At 48.5% G+C, this 25501-nt stretch overlaps 1 protein-coding gene across 1 annotated transcript in view; it reads right to left on the reverse strand.

Moving 5' to 3' along the window:
* Positions 1–24804, reverse strand: part of arrb2b (arrestin, beta 2b) — a 33796-nt gene extending 8992 nt beyond the window's left edge. The window contains exons 1-6 of the mRNA XM_083788855.1: positions 24703–24804; positions 6337–6367; positions 3348–3408; positions 3079–3123; positions 2033–2229; positions 118–245 (exon numbers count right to left, since the gene is read on the reverse strand). Coding sequence (XP_083644981.1) covers positions 118–245; positions 2033–2229; positions 3079–3123; positions 3348–3408; positions 6337–6367; positions 24703–24743 — 503 coding nt within the window. The 5' untranslated portion in view covers positions 24744–24804. The remainder of the gene's footprint in view (positions 1–117; positions 246–2032; positions 2230–3078; positions 3124–3347; positions 3409–6336; positions 6368–24702) is intronic.
* Positions 24805–25501: the final 697 nt, after the last annotated feature.

Here is a 25501-nt window from a genome sequence, read left to right on the forward strand (position 1 = left end):
ACTAGACAATGAACATTTGTGTAATTGAAGTCAAGAGAAATCCAACAAGCCAAATGCACGCACGCACGCACACACGCACACACGCACACACGCACACTTTGTTTGAGTGCTGCAGACCTTTTATGAATCTTCTCGTCCACAGTCTTGCCGCAGAACGCTCGCACCTCAAAGTCCACGCCACACGCCTTCCCAGAATCCTCTGGGCCTGGCTGCAGGGTCACTGAGCAGGGCAGCTTCTGGGGAATCTATAACATTAACCATGCTCAGTCTATTTAACCACGCTTTATTTCATATACTTGATTGATTGATTGAAATATTTATTAACAGTTTGTAGAATTTACAGTACATTTTAAGCACAAACTCAATACAAAGACTGTTAACTGTGAGTGGACGACCCAATTAAGCATTACACTTGTTTACAACAGGGTCCACATTGTTCAATTCATCAAACATTTAGAGACATACAAATAGACACTTCTATGTAGCTAAAGAACAGAACAGGAATTCATCATATAGGAAGCAAAAAGGGAAAAGATACATATACAGTGAGGGGAAATGGGGTGGGGGGGGGGGGGGGGATTCAGATTTTACAGAGGCCAGTTTCGAAATGCAGCCATCCGTAGGTGCCCTTTGAGAACGGTTTTGAAGGAGTCAAGGGATTCACATGTCTTAATGACTGTTGGTAGGGCGTTCCACATTTTGGTGGCATAGGAGCGAAAAGAATTTAGTCCCTTGTTTGTGCCGAATCTGGGTTGTACATGGTTTGTTGCACTCCCTCTGGTGTTGTGGGTGTGGACTTCGTTTACATTAAGGAAGTATTTAGACAGGTACATGGGTATCTTGGTGGTGTATCGAATCTTGTGGACCAGACCCATTGCAAGATGCTGTACTCTGTCGTCGACCCTAAGCCATCCCAGCCTGTCAAAGTGGGCAGGGGTGAGGTGGGTTCGGGGGGTGAGGCCATGTATCGGTATCATGCCGAAATAGTTGTGGCGTATAGTGTTTTCTTTTTAGCCCATCCTACGTATATTCAGCTATAGTGTAGATTTTCGTCTTACACAAACATTAAATTCCTCAAGGATGACTCACTGTGAAGGTGAATGGGTGAGATAAACGCTGACTCACAGTGAAGGTGAATGGGGTGAGATAAACGCTGACTCACAGTGAAGGTGAATGGGGTGAGATAAACGCTGACTCACAGTGAAGGTGAATGGGTGAGATAAACGCTGACTCACAGTGAAGGTGAATGGGGTGAGATAAACGCTGACTCACAGTGAAGGTGAATGGGTGAGATAAACGCTGACTCACAGTGAAGGTGAATGGGTGAGATAAACGCTGACTCACAGTGAAGGTGAATGGGTGAGATAAACGCTGACTCACAGTGAAGGTGAATGGGTGAGATAAACGCTGACTCACAGTGAAGGTGAATGGGTGCAGATAAACGCTGACTCACAGTGAAGGTGAATGGATGAGATAAACGCTGACTCACAGTGAAGGTGAATGGATGAGATAAACGCTGACTCACAGTGAAGGTGAATGGGTGAGATAAACGCTGACTCACAGTGAAGGTGAATGGGTGAGATAAACGCTGACTCACAGTGAAGGTGAATGGGTGAGATAAACGCTGACTCACTGTGAAGGTGAATGGGTGAGATAAACACTGACTCACTGTGAAGGTGAATGGGTGAGATAAACGCTGACTCACAGTGAAGGTGAATGGGTGAGATAAACGCTGACTCACAGTGAAGGTGAATGGGTGCAGATAAACACTGACTCACAGTGAAGGTGAATGGGGTGAGATAAACGCTGACTCACAGTGAAGGTGAATGGGTGAGATAAACGCTGACTCACAGTGAAGGTGAATGGAGTGAGATAAACGCTGACTCACAGTGAAGGTGAATGGGTGAGATAAACGCTGACTCACAGTGAAGGTGAATGGGTGAGATAAACGCTGACTCACAGTGAAGGTGAATGGGTGAGATAAACGCTGACTCACAGTGAAGGTGAATGGGTGAGATAAACGCTGACTCACAGTGAAGGTGAATGGGTGAGCATGTTGGCCCAGTTTCTTCACCAGTCGCTTCTGCAGACTGCTCAGCGTCGGGCTCTGCTCGGTCACAGAAGGAAACACCTGGACGTTGCTGACGAACAGGTCCTTGCGGAACGACAGACCCAGGACGTCCAGGTCCTCTCGCCCGTAGCGGAACGCACACGTCAGCGTCACGAACACTGGATGCACACGGGAGGGAGAGAAACATCGGAATCAGAATGTATATACGCTTCTTCCCTACATTATGTTGCTCAAGGAAGCTATTAGAGAAGGAAAGGACATGGTCACGTGACTGGGCTGCGCCATGACACTTTCATGGGAGCCAAAACTCTCACCGGAAGTTCACTGAATGAATACATGGCAGTGAATGGAGCATGGCTGGACCAGCTCATAACAAACATTATTTCGGAACAATTGAGACGATTGTCATACAATCGGTTCAGGAATATAAAATAAGACATATCACAGGTTGTTTTCTAATCACTTGCTTTTCGATGTATAACTGACTGCACAGAGTGCACAGTATATCATTTTATTTGAGGATCTAAACAGCAGCAGGTATCGTTTCTGTCTCGGAGGTATCGCGAGATTTGGAGGTTTGGCTGCATGCCAGACAGGGATTACTCTACAAATGGTCTCAAGTCATTCAGATTTATTTTTATTTTTATGAGCTGGTCACTGACCTCTCATTGACTACAGTGCATTATCATGCCGAACTTCTGGGTGTAGTTTGGCTCCCATGAAAGTGTCATGGTGCAGCCAAGTCACGTGACCATGTCCTTTCCTTCTCTAAGCTTCCTTGATGTTATTTACATACTTGCATATAAAGAACTACCAGAACCTCGCCTGCTGTGATTGGTCAGTAGTCACAACATCCACTAAATGAATGACAGACAGACAGACAGACAGACAGACAGACAGACAGACAGACAGACAGACAGACAGACAGACAGACAGACAGACAGACAGACAGACAGACAGACAGACAGACAGACAGACAGACAGACAGACAGACAGTATTCTTATACCTTTTCTGTCTTTGAGATACTCTGGATCCACCAGCAGCACACCATCTGTACACACACACACACACACACACACACACACACACACACACACGCGCACACACACACACACACACACACACACACGCATACACACACGCACACACAGGAGTGATCAACAGGACAGAGTGATCAACAGGTGTGTGTTGTGTGTGTGTGTGTGTGTGTGTGTGTGTGTGTGTGTGTGTGTGTGTGTGTGTGTGTGTGTGCGTGCGTGCGCGTGTTGCACTCACCAACAGGATCAACATGGTCTAAATGGTCGACATAGTCCCTTTTCCCCAGATAGACTGTCAACTGTCACAAACACATACAATACATATTGTAAATATATAAATGGTATGTGCAATAGTTTGTACACATATTTTCCTTCTGATTTGAAGTACAGTACATTTCCAGGGAATGCATGCCGTCCCACAAGACTATAATATCAATCTGCAAGGTTCTAATATCTGTCAAATACAGTAATTGTAGTGGAATAAAAAGTACAATATTTGCCTCTGTGATGTCCATAGGTGGACAGCTGGGTACTCGACCCCATGCAGTACTTGAGTAAGAGAAAGTAGCTCAGTCAAAATGTTACTCAAGTAAGAGTTAAAAAAAAAGCACTTTATTTTAAATAATGTTTAAATTAAGTATTCAAGACAAGAGTACATGCTTTTAAAAATACTTATAGTACAAGTAAAAGTACATTTAGAATGTTTACATTTCTTTCCACAATTAAGTTATAGGACCTTGTAACTCTTTTTTTCAGAGAAGTAACTCTGAAACACCTTGCTTGTAGAACCACTATACATCATACATCTTAGTATAACAGGATTATTTAGGCCTATATACTTTCCTTTTCTATACAATACAGAAAAAGGTAAGAATTGATTGTGCCGATTGTCCTCTCTTAACAACAACAGTGTGAACACAGAGCAAGAGTACAGCCTTGCTGCCACTGGCGTGAGCTGTGGGGGAAGCCTCAGCCACAACACAGCTAGTGGGGGAGGAGGAAAACAGACAACCTAAAAGTACACAGTCACACATGCACGCGCGACACACACGCACACACACACACACACACACACACACACTAACCCCCAGCCTGTGCACACCCTTCTTGTAGACAACCCTTGCTGGTGGACGAACGTTACACTGAGCATCATCTACCACCTCCATGTTGGACAAAAGGAGAGAAAGAAAAACAGAGGGACAGAGAGAAAGAGAGAGAAAGAGAGAGAAAGAGAGAGAAAGAGAGAGAAAGAAAGAGAAACAGAGCAAGAAGAAACCGAGAGAGCGCGAAGGAGAGATAAACAGAGAGAGAGAGAGAGAGAGAGAGAGAGAGAGGAATGAACAAAAAAGCAGTGACAGAGACATAGTTGAAGGAGAGACAGTTAAAGTAATATTAACTTAAAGGCAAATTTATACTCCATAGTTGATGGTGTTATTATTGACTTGTATTATCTGTTATTTTTCTTTAGCAAGATACAGTACACCATCACACGACTGAGTGTAAATTAAGCTTAAGAACTTAGAGAAAAAGAGAGCAGTCAAATGAATGAGAGGAAATGACCTCAGGCCTTACTGTAACATCTACAACTACTGTACATGCTCACAATTACCGTAGGCCTACTGTAACATCTACAGCTACATGCTCACAATGCATCATTCTGCCACACACCATGTAGATTTAGTGTGGACGAACCACCCGTTTATGAGTTTAAAGGAACAATAATGGAGACAACATTCATCCACTAGGTGCCTAGGTGGCACACTGTTACCACACTTATGTGAAATCACAGCAATGTTATTTAATCAATAAGTAAACATAATTATATTAGATATTTTGCCTGTGTGCTTTCATTTGTGAATGTGAACTATATACATCTTTCAGTTTTGACATAGGTCAATTCAGAAGTTGCTAAAATAGCAGCTCTACAAGCTGTCATCATCAGGAGTGGTCAACAGGAGTGATCATCAGGAGTGGTTAAAAGGAGTGATCAACAGGAGTGGTCAACATGAGGAGTGATCAACAGGAGTGATCAACAAGAGTGGTCAACAGGACAGAGTGGTCATCAGGAGTGATCAACAGGAGTGATCATCAGGAGTGGTTAAAAGGAGTGATCAACAGGAGTGGTCAACAGGAGTGATCAACAGGAGTGATCAACAGGAGTGATCAACAGGAGTGATCAACAGGAGTGATCAACAGGAGTGATCAACAGGAGTGGTCAACATGAGGAGTGATCAACAGGAGTGATCAACAAGAGTGGTCAACAGGACAGAGTGGTCATCAGGAGTGATCAACAGGAGTGATCAACAGGAGTGGTCAACATGAGGAGTGATCAACAGGAGTGATCAACAAGAGTGGTCAACAGGACAGAGTGGTCATCAGGAGTGATCAACAGGAGTGATCATCAGGAGTGATCAACAGGAGTGGTCAACAGGAGTGATCAACAGGAGTGATCAACAGGAGTGGCCAACAGGACAGAGTGGTCAACAGGACAGAGTGATCAACAGGAGTGGTCAACAGGAGTGATCAACAGGAGTGATCATCAGGAGTGGTTAAAAGGAGTGATCAACAGGAGTGATCAACAGGAGTGGCCAACAGGACAGAGTGGTCAACATGACAGAGTGGTCAACAGGACAGAGTGATCAACAGGAGTGGTCAACAGGAGTGATCAACAGGAGTGATCAACTGGAGTGATCAACAGTAGTGATCAACAGGAGTGATCAACAGGAGTGATCAACAGTAGTGATCAACAGGAGTGATCAACAGGAGTGATCAACAGGAGTGATCAACAGTAGTGATCAACAGGAGTGATCAACAGGAGTGATCAACAGTAGTGATCAACAGGAGTGATCAACAGGAGTGATCAACAGGAGTGATCAACAGGAGTGGTCAACAGGACAGAGTGGTCAACAGGAGTGATCAACAGGAGTGTTCAACTGGAGTGATCAACAGTAGTGATCAACAGGAGTGATCAACAGGAGTGATCAACAGTAGTGATCAACAGGAGTGATCAACAGGAGTGATCAACAGTAGTGATCAACAGGAGTGATCAACAGGAGTGATCAACAGTAGTGATCAACAGGAGTGATCAACAGGAGTGTTCAACTGGAGTGGTCAACAGGACAGAGTGGTCAACAGGACAGAGTGATCAACAGGAGTGGTCAACAGGAGTGATCAAACAATTTTCAACCTATCTTCAATTGGTAAATTAAAAACAAATGGTTACATACCTTGTCGTTAGGGCTGGACTTCTTGAAGACACTGCGGAGTGGGAGAGAAATTGATTGATTGATATTGATTTGACAACAGTCTCAGTCACATTGTATGAATTGATGATGATGATTTAATGTTGCATCGTTGCTGTCAGGCAGAAACCTTGTATCTTCATATTTCAACTTGTGTTTTTCTAAATGACAAATTCATGCTTTACTTCGTCGCACAAAAGGGGTGAAAATAGACAATCTAACAATGCGTCTCTCTGTCTCGCTGCCTCTCTCTCTATTTTGGATTCAAGTGTGCCTGCTTGAAACTCCATAAATTGACCAAGACTGACGTCATATTGATGACGTCACTGTCATCAATGCATTCTTTGTCTACTCTACTTAAGTCTCGGAGCGCCAGAGTCACACGAGACATCTTCAGAACCCCCATCGAGAACCTTCCAGAAGACCAACCAGGAGAAGATGAAGGGCTACAGGGACATCCGTGATCCTTCCAAGTTTATCAGGCTTAAGCGGCGAACTCAGCATGGGAGAACGAACAGTCAGGAATTCCCCTGGACCAGACTGCTCATGGGCCTGCTGGTGTTGGCGGCCGTCGCTTTCGTCGCCCGCGACGTCCAGCTCCACGGCTCCTTCGAGGCCTCCGACACGGCCAGGTTCCTCCAGAGCTCGGTGGCGGTCTACTCCAGGCAGGGATTCGTGTGGCTGCGGACAAACCTTCCGTACTTCTGCGTGGAATGCGTGCGCGTCCTTCGCCCGCTCGCCCAACAGGGTTTGGAGAAGACGAGGATGGCCGCCAAGTTCGTCTCCAAACGGATCGTCTGGCTCATTATCTCGCTCAAGAAGAACAACCCCCAGTTCGTACGGTGGGTGAACACGAATACTCCGGAATGTCCGGATGCCGCGTACCAAGTACTGGGGTACTTCAAGGAGCGGTCACTCTTTGTGCATGAAAACTACGTCCTGCCGGGTGTGGCGTACGCATGGGAAAGGCTACAGGGTGTGTGGAACGGCCTGCAACAGTGATCCTCAACGTTTTTCATTTCAAGGACCCCGAATTTGAAATGGCCACGCACCCCGGGCCCCTTTCGATGACATTTTTTTCCCAATTGCTGTGTTCCAATCTACAGAGCAAAATCCTCGTGGTAATTAAGGGCCTACCTACTTCCCCCATTTTTTCATATAATTGGTCCTCACTAATAATGCTCATTATAATATGGTACCATTTTTGTCTACTCAGTCTCTGAGGAGGGTTGTGGACACTAGCCAGGCATGCTTTCCATTTCTGGAAAGACACCATGCTATAATAGAAGCAATTGTGCTCATGTTAATAATAAACATCAAAATCTAAAATGTTTGAAAAAAATGTATAAAGAAAACTGCCACTGGGCACGTGGGTTTCTGAAATGTCCACAGCAATCCTGAGACACAGACTGAGTAGAAAGAAGTACATTGTAACATTTTATCATGAGCATAGTGAGGGCGAATTATATGAAGGTTGAAAATAGGTGTCAGAAAATAGGTAAGTCATCCTTCAATTTAACTCTGAGAGCGTGCAGGTCCATTCGTACGAGTTACAGACCCGTAAGGATCCATTTTGTACACTCTTATGGAGGTCCCTGGACCATAATGTTGAGAAACTGTGGCCTGCAGGAAGGAGTCCATGAGAAAGTCAGTGGGAAAGTGTTCTGGAGAAATGCAGTCAGCCTGGTCAGACCCCAGACCCCACTTTGAGAACCACTGACCACAATGGAGATATAGTTAACATGGCTGCAAAAAAGTTGCAGTCACTCGTGTCACTCGAGTCAAGGCCTATTCATAGTCTGGATTTTCGGTGGTGAGGTGACCACCGCTCCGGTGGTGAGCTGAACACCGGAGCTGAAATAACGTTGAGCGGTGGTGAGTAAAAACAGAGCGAAGGGCTGGAGCGGTGGCGGTGGTTTGCTCTTCACCGCGGCTCGTGACGTCATGTTGTAGTTCGGTGGTCACCTAACCACCGAAAATCCAGACTATGTATGAGCCTTCACTCGTGCGAAGTGATCATAAATCATCATACATGATCATAATTCCGTGCTCAGTCAATCAAATCATCACTATGTGATACACACAAAGATGGGCATATAGGAGGGGGCCCTAAAAAAACGAAACACTAAACAATTGTAAACAAAAAATATATTCCCTTAACCATACAGTATGTGTGATTAATTACGCCAGCAGCTCCATATGAATAACGATGAATTATGATATTATATTCACGTGTGAATTCCCAACTACGTGGGAAGCTGCTATGGTCTAACAGGTCTATACACTTGTCGTTCAAAGCATGAATTGGCCGTAGGAGTGGAGATGACCATCGCTTTATCGCACACGCACATCTGACACACACACACACACACACACACACACACACACACACACACACACACACACACACACACACACACACACACACACACACACACACACACACACACCTTCTTGTAGACAGATTTGTTCACCCTTGCTGGTAGACAAACATTACGCTGAGCATTATCTACTAAACTAAACACAAAATATATGTAAAAAAAAAAAAAAACCTTCAAACACACCATGTGTGATTATTACACCAGCAGCTGATGAACAACACAAAGCATTATTATACTAAATAATCAATAATAACCGATCAATCATAATAAAAAGAGGATCATATGTCGGATCACTGAAGTTGTGGGGAAAATGAAATGTAACCTAATTTAGGAATCCTCATGTGAGGTTATACATCCATAGTCATCCATTGTGACTGTGCACAAATGAAAATGTTAGACCCACCAGTCTAGTGCAACCAAAGTAAAAATGTCAAAGTTGTATTGGATACGGTCTGCATTCTCACAATGAAGCACTGGGCGATAGGCCTATGACTTAAAATGGACTGCAACAGACGATGAACTTTGTTTTGCCAGAAAACAATTTGGTGTATATTTACACACATGACAGTGAATTTGCATTTCCGACAGTCCAAGATTAAAATGATGATTGTGGAGAACAACGGGAAGTCTGCAGCATGGTGTATTTGGTTTTCCCTTCTTCCTGTTTGTGGGTATATCGTAGAAATCCCAGTGACATACAGTAGTGGCATCTGCCGAGAGTTCATGTCCTAAATTGCAAGTTACAAAGAGTAACTTGCCTCCCCCTGGCCAGCCAGGGTGCCTGATGGAGGGGAAAGGAACTGGTTGGAATAACGTGTTCCTTCCACGCGCTACGACCAACCAGGGAAACTCCCCCCTGTCAGGTGTAAAGGAGCAACTTGGACACTCAGGCATGAAGGAAGCATGAGTTCAAGTCCGTTGCTCTCCCCAGGTTGGCGGAGGGTGTGTAGAGCCCAGTATCTTCACATTAGATAATTGACACAGGGGTGAAAAATGGGTTACAAAATCGTGGGATAAAATTAAAAATAAATAAATAAATTTGTGTTCATTCAAATATTATTAGAGAAAAGCCTAGAAAGTGCACTTATAGGCCTACTAGGCTATGATGTAAGCACTAAGCAGTGCCTCACTTTATTCATTAATTTGAATAGCCTAATCAGTCATCACACTTATCATCATCATTATCATCATCATCACCTTTATTCATACTCAGGTCAGGAGTAGGCCTACAATTGAGGGCAATTAAGCCCTCATTTTCAATGTAATAGATAGAGATGGTTATAATACAACACAATCAAAATCAAAATACAATATCAATATCAAGGTAAATTACAAAGGAACTTAAGCAGAACAACCAGTCAATCAAAACAAAATTAACTCAATTGAAACAGGCGCAAAGCATTCCTTTGAACTGACCAAATTATGGCAGGGAGCTCAGATTTACAGTAAAGAATTTTGGAGTTCATTACAAGCTTTTGGGCCTCTGACAGAGAATGTTTTTTTAGTGTACCTTGTTGACCTGTGCCATACTCCATACAGTATGTCTGTATATGGTATGGTGAAACTGTGCTGGGAGCAGAGTTTTATGTTATGTCGGTTGGCTTGTTGGACACGGTGGACCTGAAGTTTCTCTCTCTAAACTAAAGGACCACTTTGCTGGTCGCGTTGGCGACAGCTAAAGCCCCGTTCCCACCGGCCAAGCTAGCTTCTGCTTTGGCTTCGTGGTCCCATGTTATCTCTATGCAGAGCAGCTTTTGAGCTTTGAAGCTTGGAATGAACAGCTTTTTTTTTTTTGCTTTGCTTTCATTCTCACCAAAACTCAACTTGAAAGCTGGAGCTTAAGAACTTTCCCTCTGGCTGTGAGCCAGTGGAACTGGTGGCTTTCCATCCACCGCCCTTTGCCTCAGAGGAGGACAGGCGGTTGAATCGCCTCTGTCCATGCAGTCAGGGCTTTTGCCACGTATTACAATCTTGATGTGGCTCCCGTGAACCTGGCCCATGCAGTCCTGGGAGCTGCCGCACCGTTAGTCACGTAAGACATGAACTCTGCAGACTACTGGGAGCACATAAGGCAGCATAGCTGTCGATCAGCTCCTCTCGGGGATCCCTTGACCACCAGGCAGAGGGCCTGGTGGAGGTTCCTGGGATCCCGCCCTCTTTTTTTTTTTTTTTTTTAAGATATTTTACTTTTATTGATTTTTGAAGGGACAGACAGTAGGCTGACAGGAAACGGGAGAGAGATGGGGGGATGACATGCAGTAAAGGCCGTGTCGGGTCCGGGAGTCGAACCCGCGGCACACTGCGACTGGATTACCAGTCCGGTGCCCAGACCGTTACGCTACGGCCTGGGCCCCCGCCCTCTTGTCTGTAGGGTGGTAGACCACCTGGGGAGCGTGGAACAGTGGCCCTGTTGGCTCTCCAGGGTGTGGCCTATTAGAAGGACTCTGGACCACCGGGTAGATGGCCCGGCGGCCGAGGAGGGGCCTTCTCTTGGTACCAGGTCAGTAACCTGGCTATAACCTTCTCATTCTCCCTTACGAGAGGGACACACATTGCCGTCCCGTGTGTCTGTGTCTTCTGGAAAGGGGGGACCGTGGAGCGGTCCTGTCAGCCGGGGTGATCATACGGGAGTTTTAAGAAGAACTGCCCGTCTGCTTTGGCATGCGGCAGAAAAATCTTTAGCAATGCTTCTGTGCTGAAGTCCAACCGCAAAAAAAAATGGTCATTCTCAAAAGCACTGACATCATAATATACAGCTATTCAAGTCTTATTTTAACATAACAGTGCCAGATTATTTGCCCTTTAATTGAACTATTTCTGCTACAACTAGATAAGAAGCGGTACAAAAGGTTATCCACTTCCAGGAAGTCTGTGTGCATCTCAGTGAATGTGTACTGTATAAACATTCTCACTACAGTTCTGCATGCTATCATGCATGAGCTATGTGCTGGAAGTAACTTTTACTCAAGAACTGTACTTTTATAGTGCAACTTTGAAGTACTTTAATACTTTTTTGAGTAGGCCTAGGTCAACTTTTCAATACTTCATATATTTCTACTCCACTACACCTCACATAGAAATATATTGCACTTTTTACTCCACTCCAATTCATTGAAAACGTTGTAGTTCTGACCGGGCACCCATTTTGGTGTTAGCATTATGTTATGCTTTAGCTATTGAAAAATAGCAGATCTACAAGCTCATATCGCGCCACCGAGTGGCGCGATACGAGCTTGTAGGTCTGCTATTTTTTGAAAAATCGATCTCAGGTCAGAATGGGTTCATCAGACCAGTGTGTGTCCAGCGGAAACCTCGTATGAATCTGATCTCAGGTCAGAATGGGTTAAAGCAAATGTTTAGATTATCGGCGCACCGCGACCCCTTCTTCCACCACTAGGTCATTGACATGAACATGTTTTAGGCCACCCTTGGTTTGTGGAGAAACGTCTTGCAGTATAAACACAAACAGAGTGGAGAAAAACAACATTATCTGGGTTGTTTTTACTTTTGGCTTGGACAACTACGTATGCTTGTAATGTTCCAACTCACTTGAGGGGAATATAGGCTAATTGTTTTACAAAGTGCACCACTCAAAAACAAGTATTCTCATACCAATAAGGCTCCTTTGAAGTTTGAACTGAATTGAGAGTGAGAGAGAGAGAGAGAGAGTGTGTGTGTGTGTGTGTGTGTGTGTGTGTGTGTGTGTGTGTGTGTGTGTGTGTGTGTAACCTGTACTTTTTACACGTTAAGCAGATTTACCATAATAATGTATGAACACAGAGCAATACACTCACAAGGATGTGATGGCACACACACACACACACACACACACACACACACACACACACACACACACACACACACACACACACACAGATTACACAAACATGCGTGGGCTGTCATCAAGGCCTTTGTATAATCAATGTCATCTCTTTTACACTAATGGATCAAAAAGTCCTTCGACCGGATTAGCAGCCGCGGGCGTGTTTGCGTGTGTGTAAAACAAGGCCGAACAAGGTCCTTGCAGGACTATATATATTTGTAAGGTTGTCTGCTTTCTAAACTAAAGCCACTGGTGTAGGTTTTAGGTGCAGTTGAAAGTGGCTTCAGGCTTTTATGTGAGGGTTGAGAGGTGTGAGGGTGAGGATGAGACTTATTAAAACGTTTGAGATGATTGCAGTTTGTCTGAGGGGACGGTAGTGGGTTATAGAAGCGTTTACACCATGAATTTATGATTTCTTTGTGTTTTCTTGGGCTCCCCTAAGTGTCTTATATCCCCACAAATTCCCAATTTTGAACAATCAGGCATTCTCATCATATCTGGGACTTTTTATGTACATTGTAGAGCCCTGAACGTGGGTGTTTTCTTAATCCTGCATTCCCGTTGGATTTCTGACCAATCCCGCCCGCCCCCGCAAAGAGTTCATTTATGACCACCCACAGTTCATTTCCGTCCGCCACTCCCTCCCGCAACTCGATTTGTTTTTAATAGAGCACCGAAGTCTGACGTCAATATCGGTAGAGGGTGCAAATCCACGGGTTCATGTACTTTTTATTTGCATTGTAATCCCCATAGGGGGGATTTTAGACCGCCTCATATAAGAACTGTGTTTGAAAAATAAACATGTCATCCCAGCCGTTTCACTCATATGGATATGAAGAATCAACTGACTGAGAGAAAACGTTATTGTTACTGCTACTGAATTAGTTACATTTTCGCTAGAAACAGACTGTATAATATGAGCTGTCTGACTGTCACGATACAGAGACACCTCCCTGACAATATCGCAGAGACAGCTTGTTTACTTTTTGACCACAATGCTTATATGATACGATTTTAAGATGACCCCATGTTATTCTCCATAGAGAAATTACTTCCGTGAACCAGGAGATGAGCGAGTGACGTCAGGACTTTGGCCTTCTATGCCATTAGTCCTGTGTGGCGACCTTTGAGTCGTAGGCTCACCTTCTCTCCCAGAATGAACACAGAGCGGTATGGACTCTCCTTCCTGCCAACCGCATTAGATTACAATGTTCAAAGGACCATGTGGTATATTAAATAACCATACACTAACTACAATTTAGACAAAAGAGGACGAAGCGTATTCGGCATCAAAACCTCAGACGATCGGATGAAGAAAACACGCAGGCAGAGATGAGCTGGAGTGTAGCGTTGTATTTATTGCAGAGTCAGACCAAGAACACAGAGAGCTTCCCGCAGCACCGTGAGCTGTGGCCGCGGAGCACAGGGCACAGCCTGACCGTGATGGTCAGCCTCCCACACAAGACTCCCCCTTTCACTTACAAAGGGACACTTTATACAAAGTTCCATCAAACAGAGGTGTTTCAGGGAGGGGGTTTAAACCTTTTACATACCAACAGTGGGGGAATGCATAAAGAGTGACGTCTGAGACTTAATCAACTGGCCTCTTGGTTGAAACAATAGAATGCTAATTCCTATCACACCTAGCCGAGCCAGGCTACTTCACTATGGATGAATGCTTTAGCTAGACAGACAGACTCCCACATCTTACTTAGCACGGAGTGCCATTTGGTTATAGAATGATTATTATGATTATTATTGTTCAGATACGACAACCACTTCAACACTTTTCTCTTCATATAATTGGTCCTCGACTAATGTTCATGATAAAATACCACCATTCTTTTCTACTTGGTCTGTGTCTCATAGGAGGACTGTCCACCAGTCCACCAGTGATATCATTGTTAGGCAGATTTTTTTTTAACAAGATTTAAAAGTATATACAGATTTGTATTATCGCGCGAACGATGGCTTCCATTTTTGCGTTGCAACTTTTCAGGACTAGAAAGCCTGCCGTTTCTATTTAGCTTGGATTCCCCATCGATTATGTCACTGGTGGACGGGTTTCTGAACTGCCCACAACCCTCCTATGAGACACAGACTGAGTACAGGAAAAAATTGTGCTATTTTTATTTTATCATGATCATTATAAGGACCATGAATTATATGAAGCGAGGTTGAGAAGTGGTGAAATGGTCTTTCAAGAAATCTCTCCCCCAATGCTTATGGTCCTGTGTCTGTGGTCCCACCCACTGTGTCTGTGGTCCCACCCACTGTGTCTGTGGTCCCACCCGCTGTGTCTGTGGTCCCACCCACTGTGTCTGTGGTCCCACCCACTGTGTCTGTGGTCCCACCCGCTGTGTCTGTGGTCCCACCCGCTGTGTCTGTGGTCCCACCCACTGTGTCTGTGGTCCCACCCACTGTGTCTGTGGTCCCACCCGCTGTGTCTGTGGTCCCACCCACTGTGTCTGTGGTCCGTCCACCCGCTGTGTCTGTGGTCCCACCCACTGTGTCTGTGGTCCCACCCGCTGTGTCTGTGGTCCCACCCACTGTGTCTGTGGTCCGTCCACCCGCTGTGTCTGTGGTCCCACCCACTGTGTCTGTGGTCCCACCCACTGTGTCTGTGGTCCCACCCACTGTGTCTGTGGTCCCACCCGCTGTGTCTGTGGTCCCACCCGCTGTGTCTGTGGTCCCACCCGCTGTGTCTGTGGTCCCACCCACTGTGTCTGTGGTCCCACCCACTGTGTCTGTGGTCCCACCCGCTGTGTCTGTGGTCCCACCCGCTGTGTCTGTGGTCCCACCCGCTGTGTCTGTGGTCCCACCCGCTGTGTCTGTGGTCCCACCCACTGTGTCTGTGGTCCCACCCGCTGTGTCTGTGGTCCCACCCACTGTGTCTGTGGTCCCACCCGCTGTGTCTGTGGTCCCACCCACTGTGTCTGTGGTCCCACCCGCTGTGTCTGTGGTCCCACCCACTGTGTCTGTGGTCCCACCCGCTGTGTCTGTGGTCCCTGCACCCGCTGTGTCTGTGGTCCCACCCGCTGTGTCTGTGGTCCCTGCACCCACTGTGTCTGTGGTCCCACCCGCTGTGTCTGTGGTCCCACCCGCTGTGTCTGTGGTCCCACCCGCTGTGTCTGTGGTCCCACCCACTGTGTCTGTGGTCCCACCCACTGTGTCTGTGGTCCCACCCGCTGTGTCTGTGGTCCCACCCACTGTGTCTGTGGTCCGTCCACCCACTGTGTCTGTGGTCCCACCCACTGTGTCTGTGGTCCCACCCACTGTGTCTGTGGTCCCACCCACTGTGTCTGTGGTCCGTCCACCCACTGTGTCTGTGGTCCCACCCACTGTGTCTGTGGTCCCACCCACTGTGTCTGTGGTCCCACCCACTGTGTCTGTGGTCCCACCCGCTGTGTCTGTGGTCCCACCCACTGTGTCTGTGGTCCCACCCGCTGTGTCTGTGGTCCCACCCACTGTGTCTGTGGTCCCACCCACTGTGTCTGTGGTCCGTCCACCCGCTGTGTCTGTGGTCCGTCCACCCGCTGTGTCTGTGGTCCCACCCACTGTGTCTGTGGTCCCACCCACTGTGTCTGTGGTCCCACCCGCTGTGTCTGTGGTCCCACCCGCTGTGTCTGTGGTCCCACCCACTGTGTCTGTGGTCCGTCCACCCGCTGTGTCTGTGGTCCCACCCACTGTGTCTGTGGTCCCACCCACTGTGTCTGTGGTCCCACCCACTGTGTCTGTGGTCCCTGCACCCACTGTGTCTGTGGTCCCACCCACTGTGTCTGTGGTCCGTCCACCCACTGTGTCTGTGGTCCCACCCGCTGTGTCTGTGGTCCCACCCACTGTGTCTGTGGTCCCACCCGCTGTGTCTGTGGTCCCACCCACTGTGTCTGTGGTCCCACCCGCTGTGTCTGTGGTCCCTCCCACTGTGTCTGTGGTCCCACCCACTGTGTCTGTGGTCCCACCCGCTGTGTCTGTGGTCCCACCCGCTGTGTCTGTGGTCCCACCCGCTGTGTCTGTGGTCCCACCCGCTGTGTCTGTGGTCCCACCCACTGTGTCTGTGGTCCGTCCACCCACTGTGTCTGTGGTCCCACCCGCTGTGTCTGTGGTCCCACCCACTGTGTCTGTGGTCCCACCCGCTGTGTCTGTGGTCCCACCCGCTGTGTCTGTGATCCCACCCGCTGTGTCTGTGGTCCGTCCACCCGCTGTGTCTGTGGTCCGTCCACCCACTGTGTCTGTGGTCCGTCCACCCGCTGTGTCTGTGGTCCCACCCACTGTGTCTGTGGTCCCACCCGCTGTGTCTGTGGTCCCACCCACTGTGTCTGTGGTCCCACCCACTGTGTCTGTGGTCCCACCCACTGTGTCTGTGGTCCCACCCGCTGTGTCTGTGGTCCGTCCACCCACTGTGTCTGTGGTCCGTCCACCCACTGTGTCTGTGGTCCCACCCACTGTGTCTGTGGTCCCACCCGCTGTGTCTGTGGTCCCACCCACTGTGTCTGTGGTCCCACCCACTGTGTCTGTGGTCCCACCCGCTGTGTCTGTGGTCCCACCCACTGTGTCTGTGGTCCCACCCACTGTGTCTGTGGTCCCACCCACTGTGTCTGTGGTCCCACCCACTGTGTCTGTGGTCCCACCCACTGTGTCTGTGGTCCCACCCGCTGTGTCTGTGGTCCGTCCACCCACTGTGTCTGTGGTCCGTCCACCCACTGTGTTTGTGGTCCCACCCACTGTGTCTGTGGTCCCACCCACTGTGTTTGTGGTCCCACCCGCTGTGTCTGTGGTCCCACCCGCTGTGTCTGTGGTCCCACCCGCTGTGTCTGTGGTCCCACCCGCTGTGTCTGTGGTCCCACCCACTGTGTCTGTGGTCCGTCCACCCACTGTGTCTGTGGTCCCACCCGCTGTGTCTGTGGTCCCACCCACTGTGTCTGTGGTCCCACCCGCTGTGTCTGTGGTCCCACCCGCTGTGTCTGTGATCCCACCCGCTGTGTCTGTGGTCCGTCCACCCGCTGTGTCTGTGGTCCGTCCACCCACTGTGTCTGTGGTCCGTCCACCCGCTGTGTCTGTGGTCCCACCCACTGTGTCTGTGGTCCCACCAACCTGTGTCTGTGGTCCCACCCACTGTGTCTGTGGTCCCACCCACTGTGTCTGTGGTCCCACCCGCTGTGTCTGTGGTCCCACCCGCTGTGTCTGTGGTCCCACCCACTGTGTCTGTGGTCCCACCCACTGTGTCTGTGGTCCCACCCACTGTGTCTGTGGTCCCACCCGCTGTGTCTGTGGTCCGTCCACCCACTGTGTCTGTGGTCCGTCCACCCACTGTGTCTGTGGTCCCACCCACTGTGTCTGTGGTCCCACCCGCTGTGTCTGTGGTCCCACCCACTGTGTCTGTGGTCCCACCCACTGTGTCTGTGGTCCCACCCGCTGTGTCTGTGGTCCCACCCACTGTGTCTGTGGTCCCACCCACTGTGTCTGTGGTCCCACCCACTGTGTCTGTGGTCCCACCCACTGTGTCTGTGGTCCCACCCACTGTGTCTGTGGTCCCACCCGCTGTGTCTGTGGTCCGTCCACCCACTGTGTCTGTGGTCCGTCCACCCACTGTGTTTGTGGTCCCACCCACTGTGTCTGTGGTCCCACCCACTGTGTCTGTGGTCCCACCCGCTGTGTCTGTGGTCCCACCCGCTGTGTCTGTGGTCCCACCCGCTGTGTCTGTGGTCCCACCCGCTGTGTCTGTGGTCCCACCCACTGTGTCTGTGGTCCCACCCGCTGTGTCTGTGGTCCCACCCACTGTGTCTGTGGTCCCACCCGCTGTGTCTGTGGTCCCACCCACTGTGTCTGTGGTCCCACCCGCTGTGTCTGTGGTCCCACCCACTGTGTCTGTGGTCCCACCCGCTGTGTCTGTGGTCCCTGCACCCGCTGTGTCTGTGGTCCCACCCGCTGTGTCTGTGGTCCCTGCACCCACTGTGTCTGTGGTCCCACCCGCTGTGTCTGTGGTCCCACCCGCTGTGTCTGTGGTCCCACCCGCTGTGTCTGTGGTCCCACCCACTGTGTCTGTGGTCCCACCCACTGTGTCTGTGGTCCCACCCGCTGTGTCTGTGGTCCCACCCACTGTGTCTGTGGTCCGTCCACCCACTGTGTCTGTGGTCCCACCCACTGTGTCTGTGGTCCCACCCACTGTGTCTGTGGTCCCACCCACTGTGTCTGTGGTCCGTCCACCCACTGTGTCTGTGGTCCCACCCACTGTGTCTGTGGTCCCACCCACTGTGTCTGTGGTCCCACCCACTGTGTCTGTGGTCCCACCCGCTGTGTCTGTGGTCCCACCCACTGTGTCTGTGGTCCCACCCGCTGTGTCTGTGGTCCCACCCACTGTGTCTGTGGTCCCACCCACTGTGTCTGTGGTCCGTCCACCCGCTGTGTCTGTGGTCCGTCCACCCGCTGTGTCTGTGGTCCCACCCACTGTGTCTGTGGTCCCACCCACTGTGTCTGTGGTCCCACCCGCTGTGTCTGTGGTCCCACCCGCTGTGTCTGTGGTCCCACCCACTGTGTCTGTGGTCCGTCCACCCGCTGTGTCTGTGGTCCCACCCACTGTGTCTGTGGTCCCACCCACTGTGTCTGTGGTCCCACCCACTGTGTCTGTGGTCCCTGCACCCACTGTGTCTGTGGTCCCACCCACTGTGTCTGTGGTCCGTCCACCCACTGTGTCTGTGGTCCCACCCGCTGTGTCTGTGGTCCCACCCACTGTGTCTGTGGTCCCACCCGCTGTGTCTGTGGTCCCACCCACTGTGTCTGTGGTCCCACCCGCTGTGTCTGTGGTCCCTCCCACTGTGTCTGTGGTCCCACCCACTGTGTCTGTGGTCCCACCCGCTGTGTCTGTGGTCCCACCCGCTGTGTCTGTGGTCCCACCCGCTGTGTCTGTGGTCCCACCCGCTGTGTCTGTGGTCCCACCCACTGTGTCTGTGGTCCGTCCACCCACTGTGTCTGTGGTCCCACCCGCTGTGTCTGTGGTCCCACCCACTGTGTCTGTGGTCCCACCCGCTGTGTCTGTGGTCCCACCCGCTGTGTCTGTGATCCCACCCGCTGTGTCTGTGGTCCGTCCACCCGCTGTGTCTGTGGTCCGTCCACCCACTGTGTCTGTGGTCCGTCCACCCGCTGTGTCTGTGGTCCCACCCACTGTGTCTGTGGTCCCACCCGCTGTGTCTGTGGTCCCACCCACTGTGTCTGTGGTCCCACCCACTGTGTCTGTGGTCCCACCCACTGTGTCTGTGGTCCCACCCGCTGTGTCTGTGGTCCGTCCACCCACTGTGTCTGTGGTCCGTCCACCCACTGTGTCTGTGGTCCCACCCACTGTGTCTGTGGTCCCACCCGCTGTGTCTGTGGTCCCACCCACTGTGTCTGTGGTCCCACCCACTGTGTCTGTGGTCCCACCCGCTGTGTCTGTGGTCCCACCCACTGTGTCTGTGGTCCCACCCACTGTGTCTGTGGTCCCACCCACTGTGTCTGTGGTCCCACCCACTGTGTCTGTGGTCCCACCCACTGTGTCTGTGGTCCCACCCGCTGTGTCTGTGGTCCGTCCACCCACTGTGTCTGTGGTCCGTCCACCCACTGTGTTTGTGGTCCCACCCACTGTGTCTGTGGTCCCACCCGCTGTGTCTGTGGTCCCACCCACTGTGTCTGTGGTCCCACCCACTGTGTCTGTGGTCCCACCCACTGTGTCTGTGGTCCCACCCACTGTGTCTGTGGTCCCACCCGCTGTGTCTGTGGTCCCACCCACTGTGTCTGTGGTCCCACCCGCTGTGTCTGTGGTCCCACCCACTGTGTCTGTGGTCCCACAGTGATTTGGGGAAAAAAACCCGGTCCGCCCCCGTAACAAGATGTGCACATGCACTACAGTGGTGGGACACGCAACAGGCCAACAGCACGCACACCAAGGCCCGCCTCTGCTCGATCATGATTGGAGGAAGTCCCATCTCTATCCTGATTGGATGAAGGATGGGCCCCCTCTAGAGGAACCCGCAGGGTTCCTTGAGCTTGAGGGGGTTCTAAATGGACCCTTGCACTTGCACATCTGTAGCCCTGCATGGGAGTGTATACGGAACCAAATGAAACCTTGCGGGGAATCCTTGATATTAAAAAATAAGGCTTGAGAACCACTCGGATACAGAAAGTCTGATTGTGGACAGCTGTTGAATCTAATATTAGAGACTGTCCATTTAAGGTAGCAGAACAAATCAAAACAAACATAAAGTAGAGGGCAATGCAGGAAGCACATCCTGTTTACATTTCATTGATAGAAGTCACAGTATGGATTGATTATAGAGACAAGGCAACGAGCAATAATGTTGATGAGTTCATTAATAAAACGTTGGTGTTATGATGATTGATGATGCACTTTAATTGTTCTGCGCCATACTGTAGGTGACGAGTTCACGACTTGAAATGTGTGTTATTCAAATTAGTATTCAGTTTTTAAATGAAGATTTCTCTCTCTCTCTCTCTCTCTCTCTCTCTCAATTCAATTCAATTTAATGGCATGACAAGATGTCTGTCTGTCTGTCTGTCTGTCTGTCTGTCTGTCTGTCTGTCTGTCTGTCTGTGTTTAGTTTAACTTGTCACATCAATAGCCCATTAAGACCTGCATGAGGCCCATTGCTACATGGTCCCCCAGGCCCCAGCATCAAAGATTTGTGTTTCTAAATGATCGTATTAAACAAATATTTATACATTTCAAAACATTTGCACACATTGGGACTATGGGATCTACACTGTGAAATGTCAAGTGTTAACTATAACTCATCAGTGTCTGTCCGTCTCTCTCTCTCTCTCTCTCTCTCTCTCTCTCTCTCTCTCTGCACCAACCTTGTATAAATAGATAATAAAGTGGTCCGGGGGGAGTGATCCATACGCAACTGTTGGGGAAAAAAGCTGCATGGATGGAAAATGAAGTGTGCAACAGAGTTAGAGAGGGAGAGAAAGAAAAGAAACAGGAACAGAAAAAGTTGCCTAATCATCGTGAATTCACACTTCCTCTTTGCAGAATCCTTTCCTGTCCTCATGCAACGACCTCATGCGCGCACATGCATACGCACAGCTGGTCACACGCACACATAGGCTACACACATACACACGTCCTCCATTAAAGTGATGAAAGGTTTTTCATTTCCATCAAAGTGATTATAATTAACTAAAACTAATCAATTCATATACCTTTGCAACCACTATATAAATGGCAAGTATTTCCTTCAGCTTTAAGTCCAAAAATCTAAACTAACCGTTTATACTAACTAAAGTCGTTTTAAAAAAATGACCTTACTTTTTCCAACATATTTTCATAATGTTTAAGTGTGCCAGTTTTAACTGTGAATGCATTTTTAAATGTTGTGTTTTGTTGACTTTGTATTAATTACACAATATTTTTGTTCTAACCATTTTGATTTACACCCCTGATATTGAAATAGCCCATATTACAAAACAAACCTAACTCACTCACTCACTCACTCACTCACTCACTCACTCACTCACTCACTCACTAATGAGAATTAAACCATTCTGAACGGGAACCCATTTTGGTGTTAGCATCATGTTATGCTTTAGCGATTGAAAAATAGCAGATCTACAAGCTCATATCGCGCCACCGAGTGGCGCGCTACGAGCTATGCTATTTTTGAAAGAATCGAAGAACGACTGACATTTTTAGAATCTGATCTCAGGTCAGAATGGGTTAATCAGACCAGTGTGTGTCCAGTGGAAACCTCGTATGAATCTGATCTCAGGTCAGAATGAATTAAACTAAGCCTATTCAATGGATGGATGGATGGATAAATGAAAAAAATAAAACCTTGACCCACGCCCTTGCAATGTGGCACATTGCACACACGCACCTACTGTTCATTTAATTGTATGCACACTGAGGGCTAAAATAATGATTACAAAGTGATGTAATCTGTACTTTATGTAACAATTAGTAATCCCACTATTAACACCCTGAATCAGCAGCTCACAACTGGGTCTACAACTCTGAGAGTGTACATAATGGAACCAAATAGACCAGGGGTGGGCAACTGGCGGCCCGGGGGCCACATGCGGCCCCCACCTTCACTTAATGTGGCCCTCAGGTTAATATCAGAATACTGATATAATGTTGGTTTCAGCTGTTTACAATTCCACAACATGCAAACAAGACCCGCTTTAATTACTTCAGTCTTGGCCCAGGCCGTAGCGTAACGGTCTGGGCACCGGACTGGTAATCCAGTCGCAGTGTGCCGCGGGTTCGACTCCCGGACCCGACACGGCCTTTACTGCATGTCATCCCCCCATCTCTCTCCCGTTTCCTGTCAGCCTACTGTCTGTCCCTTCAAAAAATCAATAAAAGGCGTAAGCCGCAAAAAAATATCTTAAAAATAAATAATTACTTCAGTCTAAATTAGTAGCTCAATGCTCAACACACGTATAATTAAAGGCATTTGAAATGACATAAAAATTTAAATTTTCAGGATTCCAATTTGAATATAGCAAAAATAGCCGATCTACAAGCTCAAAACGTGTCGCAGCGCGACGCGTTTTGAGCTTGTAGATCGGCTATTTTTGCTACGACAGTAATATATGGCCCTAGGGAGTGAGTGTGGAAATATAGTGGCCCTCTACATCGTCAAAGTTGCCCACCCCTGAAATAGACCCTTATGGGTCTGTAACTCTGAGTGATAAACGTGTAAACTAAACAAAGATTGTATTGTGTCAGCTACATGGAGACAATTAACACACCTGAATCCACTAATTAATTAATCAATCAATCCACAGGCAGCTAAACAGTAGCTAGCTACACTGAAGAATGTTTTTCAAAACATTCGAGGTGAGAAACAGGCAATAATGCAGTAAACAGAATATGAATTCATATTTGATCAAATTCCTTCAAATTAAACTCTACATGAGACAGATAGCCTACCAGGGTTACAGTTAAGCTATTAGTCATATCTGATCTCGGTCGGTGCAATATTTTTATTTACAAAACTAAAGGACAATATCCTATATTAACATTGTCTATAGGGTGAGCGTGCACGGACCGATGGTGGATGTCACAAACTTGACATCCAGACTTGCGAGGTGCAGCGTTTCTCCGATCCGCCCTAAACCTTGCCACAAACACTGGTCAGGGGCATCGGAATAGTCACACCAGGGTCCAGGGGCCATGTGTGGTTCCCAGGGGCCATGTCAGGGCGACTACATCAGTGTTTAACACTTCAAATGTCCATTAACTCTGTCTGTGATCATTGCTCTAATATGGTAATTAAGCGCGCAACCAGCACAACATAATAGAGAGAGAGAGAGAGAGAGAGAGAGAGAGAGAGAGAGATAGATAGAGAGAGATTTAACTGTTTCTTGTTCATGACTGACTGTTCTCTAATGTGGCCTGTAGCTGTAGTCGGAGCCTTTCTGGGCTTAAGTCAAAACTGTCGTGTTGTGTGGTGTTTTGACAGGTCATGACTGCAGGTCACATCCCTGATGACACAGAAAGACCATCAGGAAATGTCCCCAATCTGCTGATGGTCACATGAACACGCACGCACGCATGCACGCACGCACGCATGCATGCAAAGACACAATGTGTGAAAAGTATTTTCCAGGAGTTGTTCCTTTGCGGGAGAAGAGGATATGGGAGAGGTCACTCTCTTGTGGGAGACAGAGAGAGAGAGAGAGAGAGAGAGAGAGAGACACACACACACACACAGACACAGACAGACAGACAGACAGACAGAGAAAGAGAGAGAGGGGGGGAGGGAGAGAGAGTTCATAAGTTCAGCCACTTGGAATGTTACAAAGTTTTCACTGTCAGCACAAGCCAGGATGCTTCCAGATTGTATCCACACGCACGCACGCATGCGCACACACAAGCACACACACACACACACACACACACACACACACACACACACACACACACACACACACACACACACACACACACACACACACACACACACACACACACACACACACACAGTGCTTGGATGGCTGAAGTAATTCCTTGCATCTGGGATGGTTTCTTCTTAAATTCTGGCCTTGTTGTTGTGTAGTTGCCTAGTTGTTCTACATCCTCTTTGAGTGTTCCACTAACTATACACACAAAAACATCACAGTCAAACAGAAATGACATCATCTTACCGTGTTGCTGGCTTGTCCCCCATAATGTCCCCAGCATCCATCACAGTGTCCTCCTGTCTCCTGTACACACTACTTTGTAGAATGTGATCTCTCTCTCTCTCTCTCTCTCTCTCTCTCTACTCTCTACTCCCCCCTTCTCCACTGACAGCAACACAAGCCACACCTTCCCAGTATGACGAGTATGACAGGCAGGCAGGCTCCACCAATCAGCTTCATGTGTGGGACACATTCAGCACGAGGGGCCGCCCTCTCTTCTCCTTCTTCTTTAAAGTTGTATGATGGGTTGCAAGCGGTGCTTAGCTGCATACCACCACCTACTGTATTACACTGTCTATGACTATGTCGTATGAGTCTCTCAATAGGCTCTATATATGCACACAAAATAACTCGTCCTACTTCCGGGCCCCTTCCCTACTACCTTCACAGGTGTTACCGATGATACTCATTTAGGCTCTGTTCCATCCATCTGTAGTCTGTAGTCCACCCTCACCCTGTAGTCTGGTCGCAGGGGCAACAGCTCCACCATGGAGCCCCAGACTTCCCTCTCCAGAGCAACATTACTAACTTCCTCCTGGGGGATCCCGAGGTGTTCCAAGGGCAGTTTGGAGATATAATCCCTCCATGACTCCATCTGATCCTTGGTCTCCTCCCAGTGGGACGTGCATCAAGGACCTCCCTGAGACGCTCGAGAGGCATCCTATTCCTAGCCAGATGCCCGAACCACCTTAAGTCGGCTCCTTTCCAAGCGAAGAAGCAGCGAGTGACAAGTTTCTCTCGCGTGACTGAACTTCTATCTCTA

The sequence above is a fragment of the Protomyctophum parallelum genome, assembly GCF_964188405.1.
Source record: "Protomyctophum parallelum genome assembly, chromosome: 18".
Classification (NCBI taxonomy): Eukaryota; Metazoa; Chordata; class Actinopteri; order Myctophiformes; family Myctophidae; genus Protomyctophum; species Protomyctophum parallelum.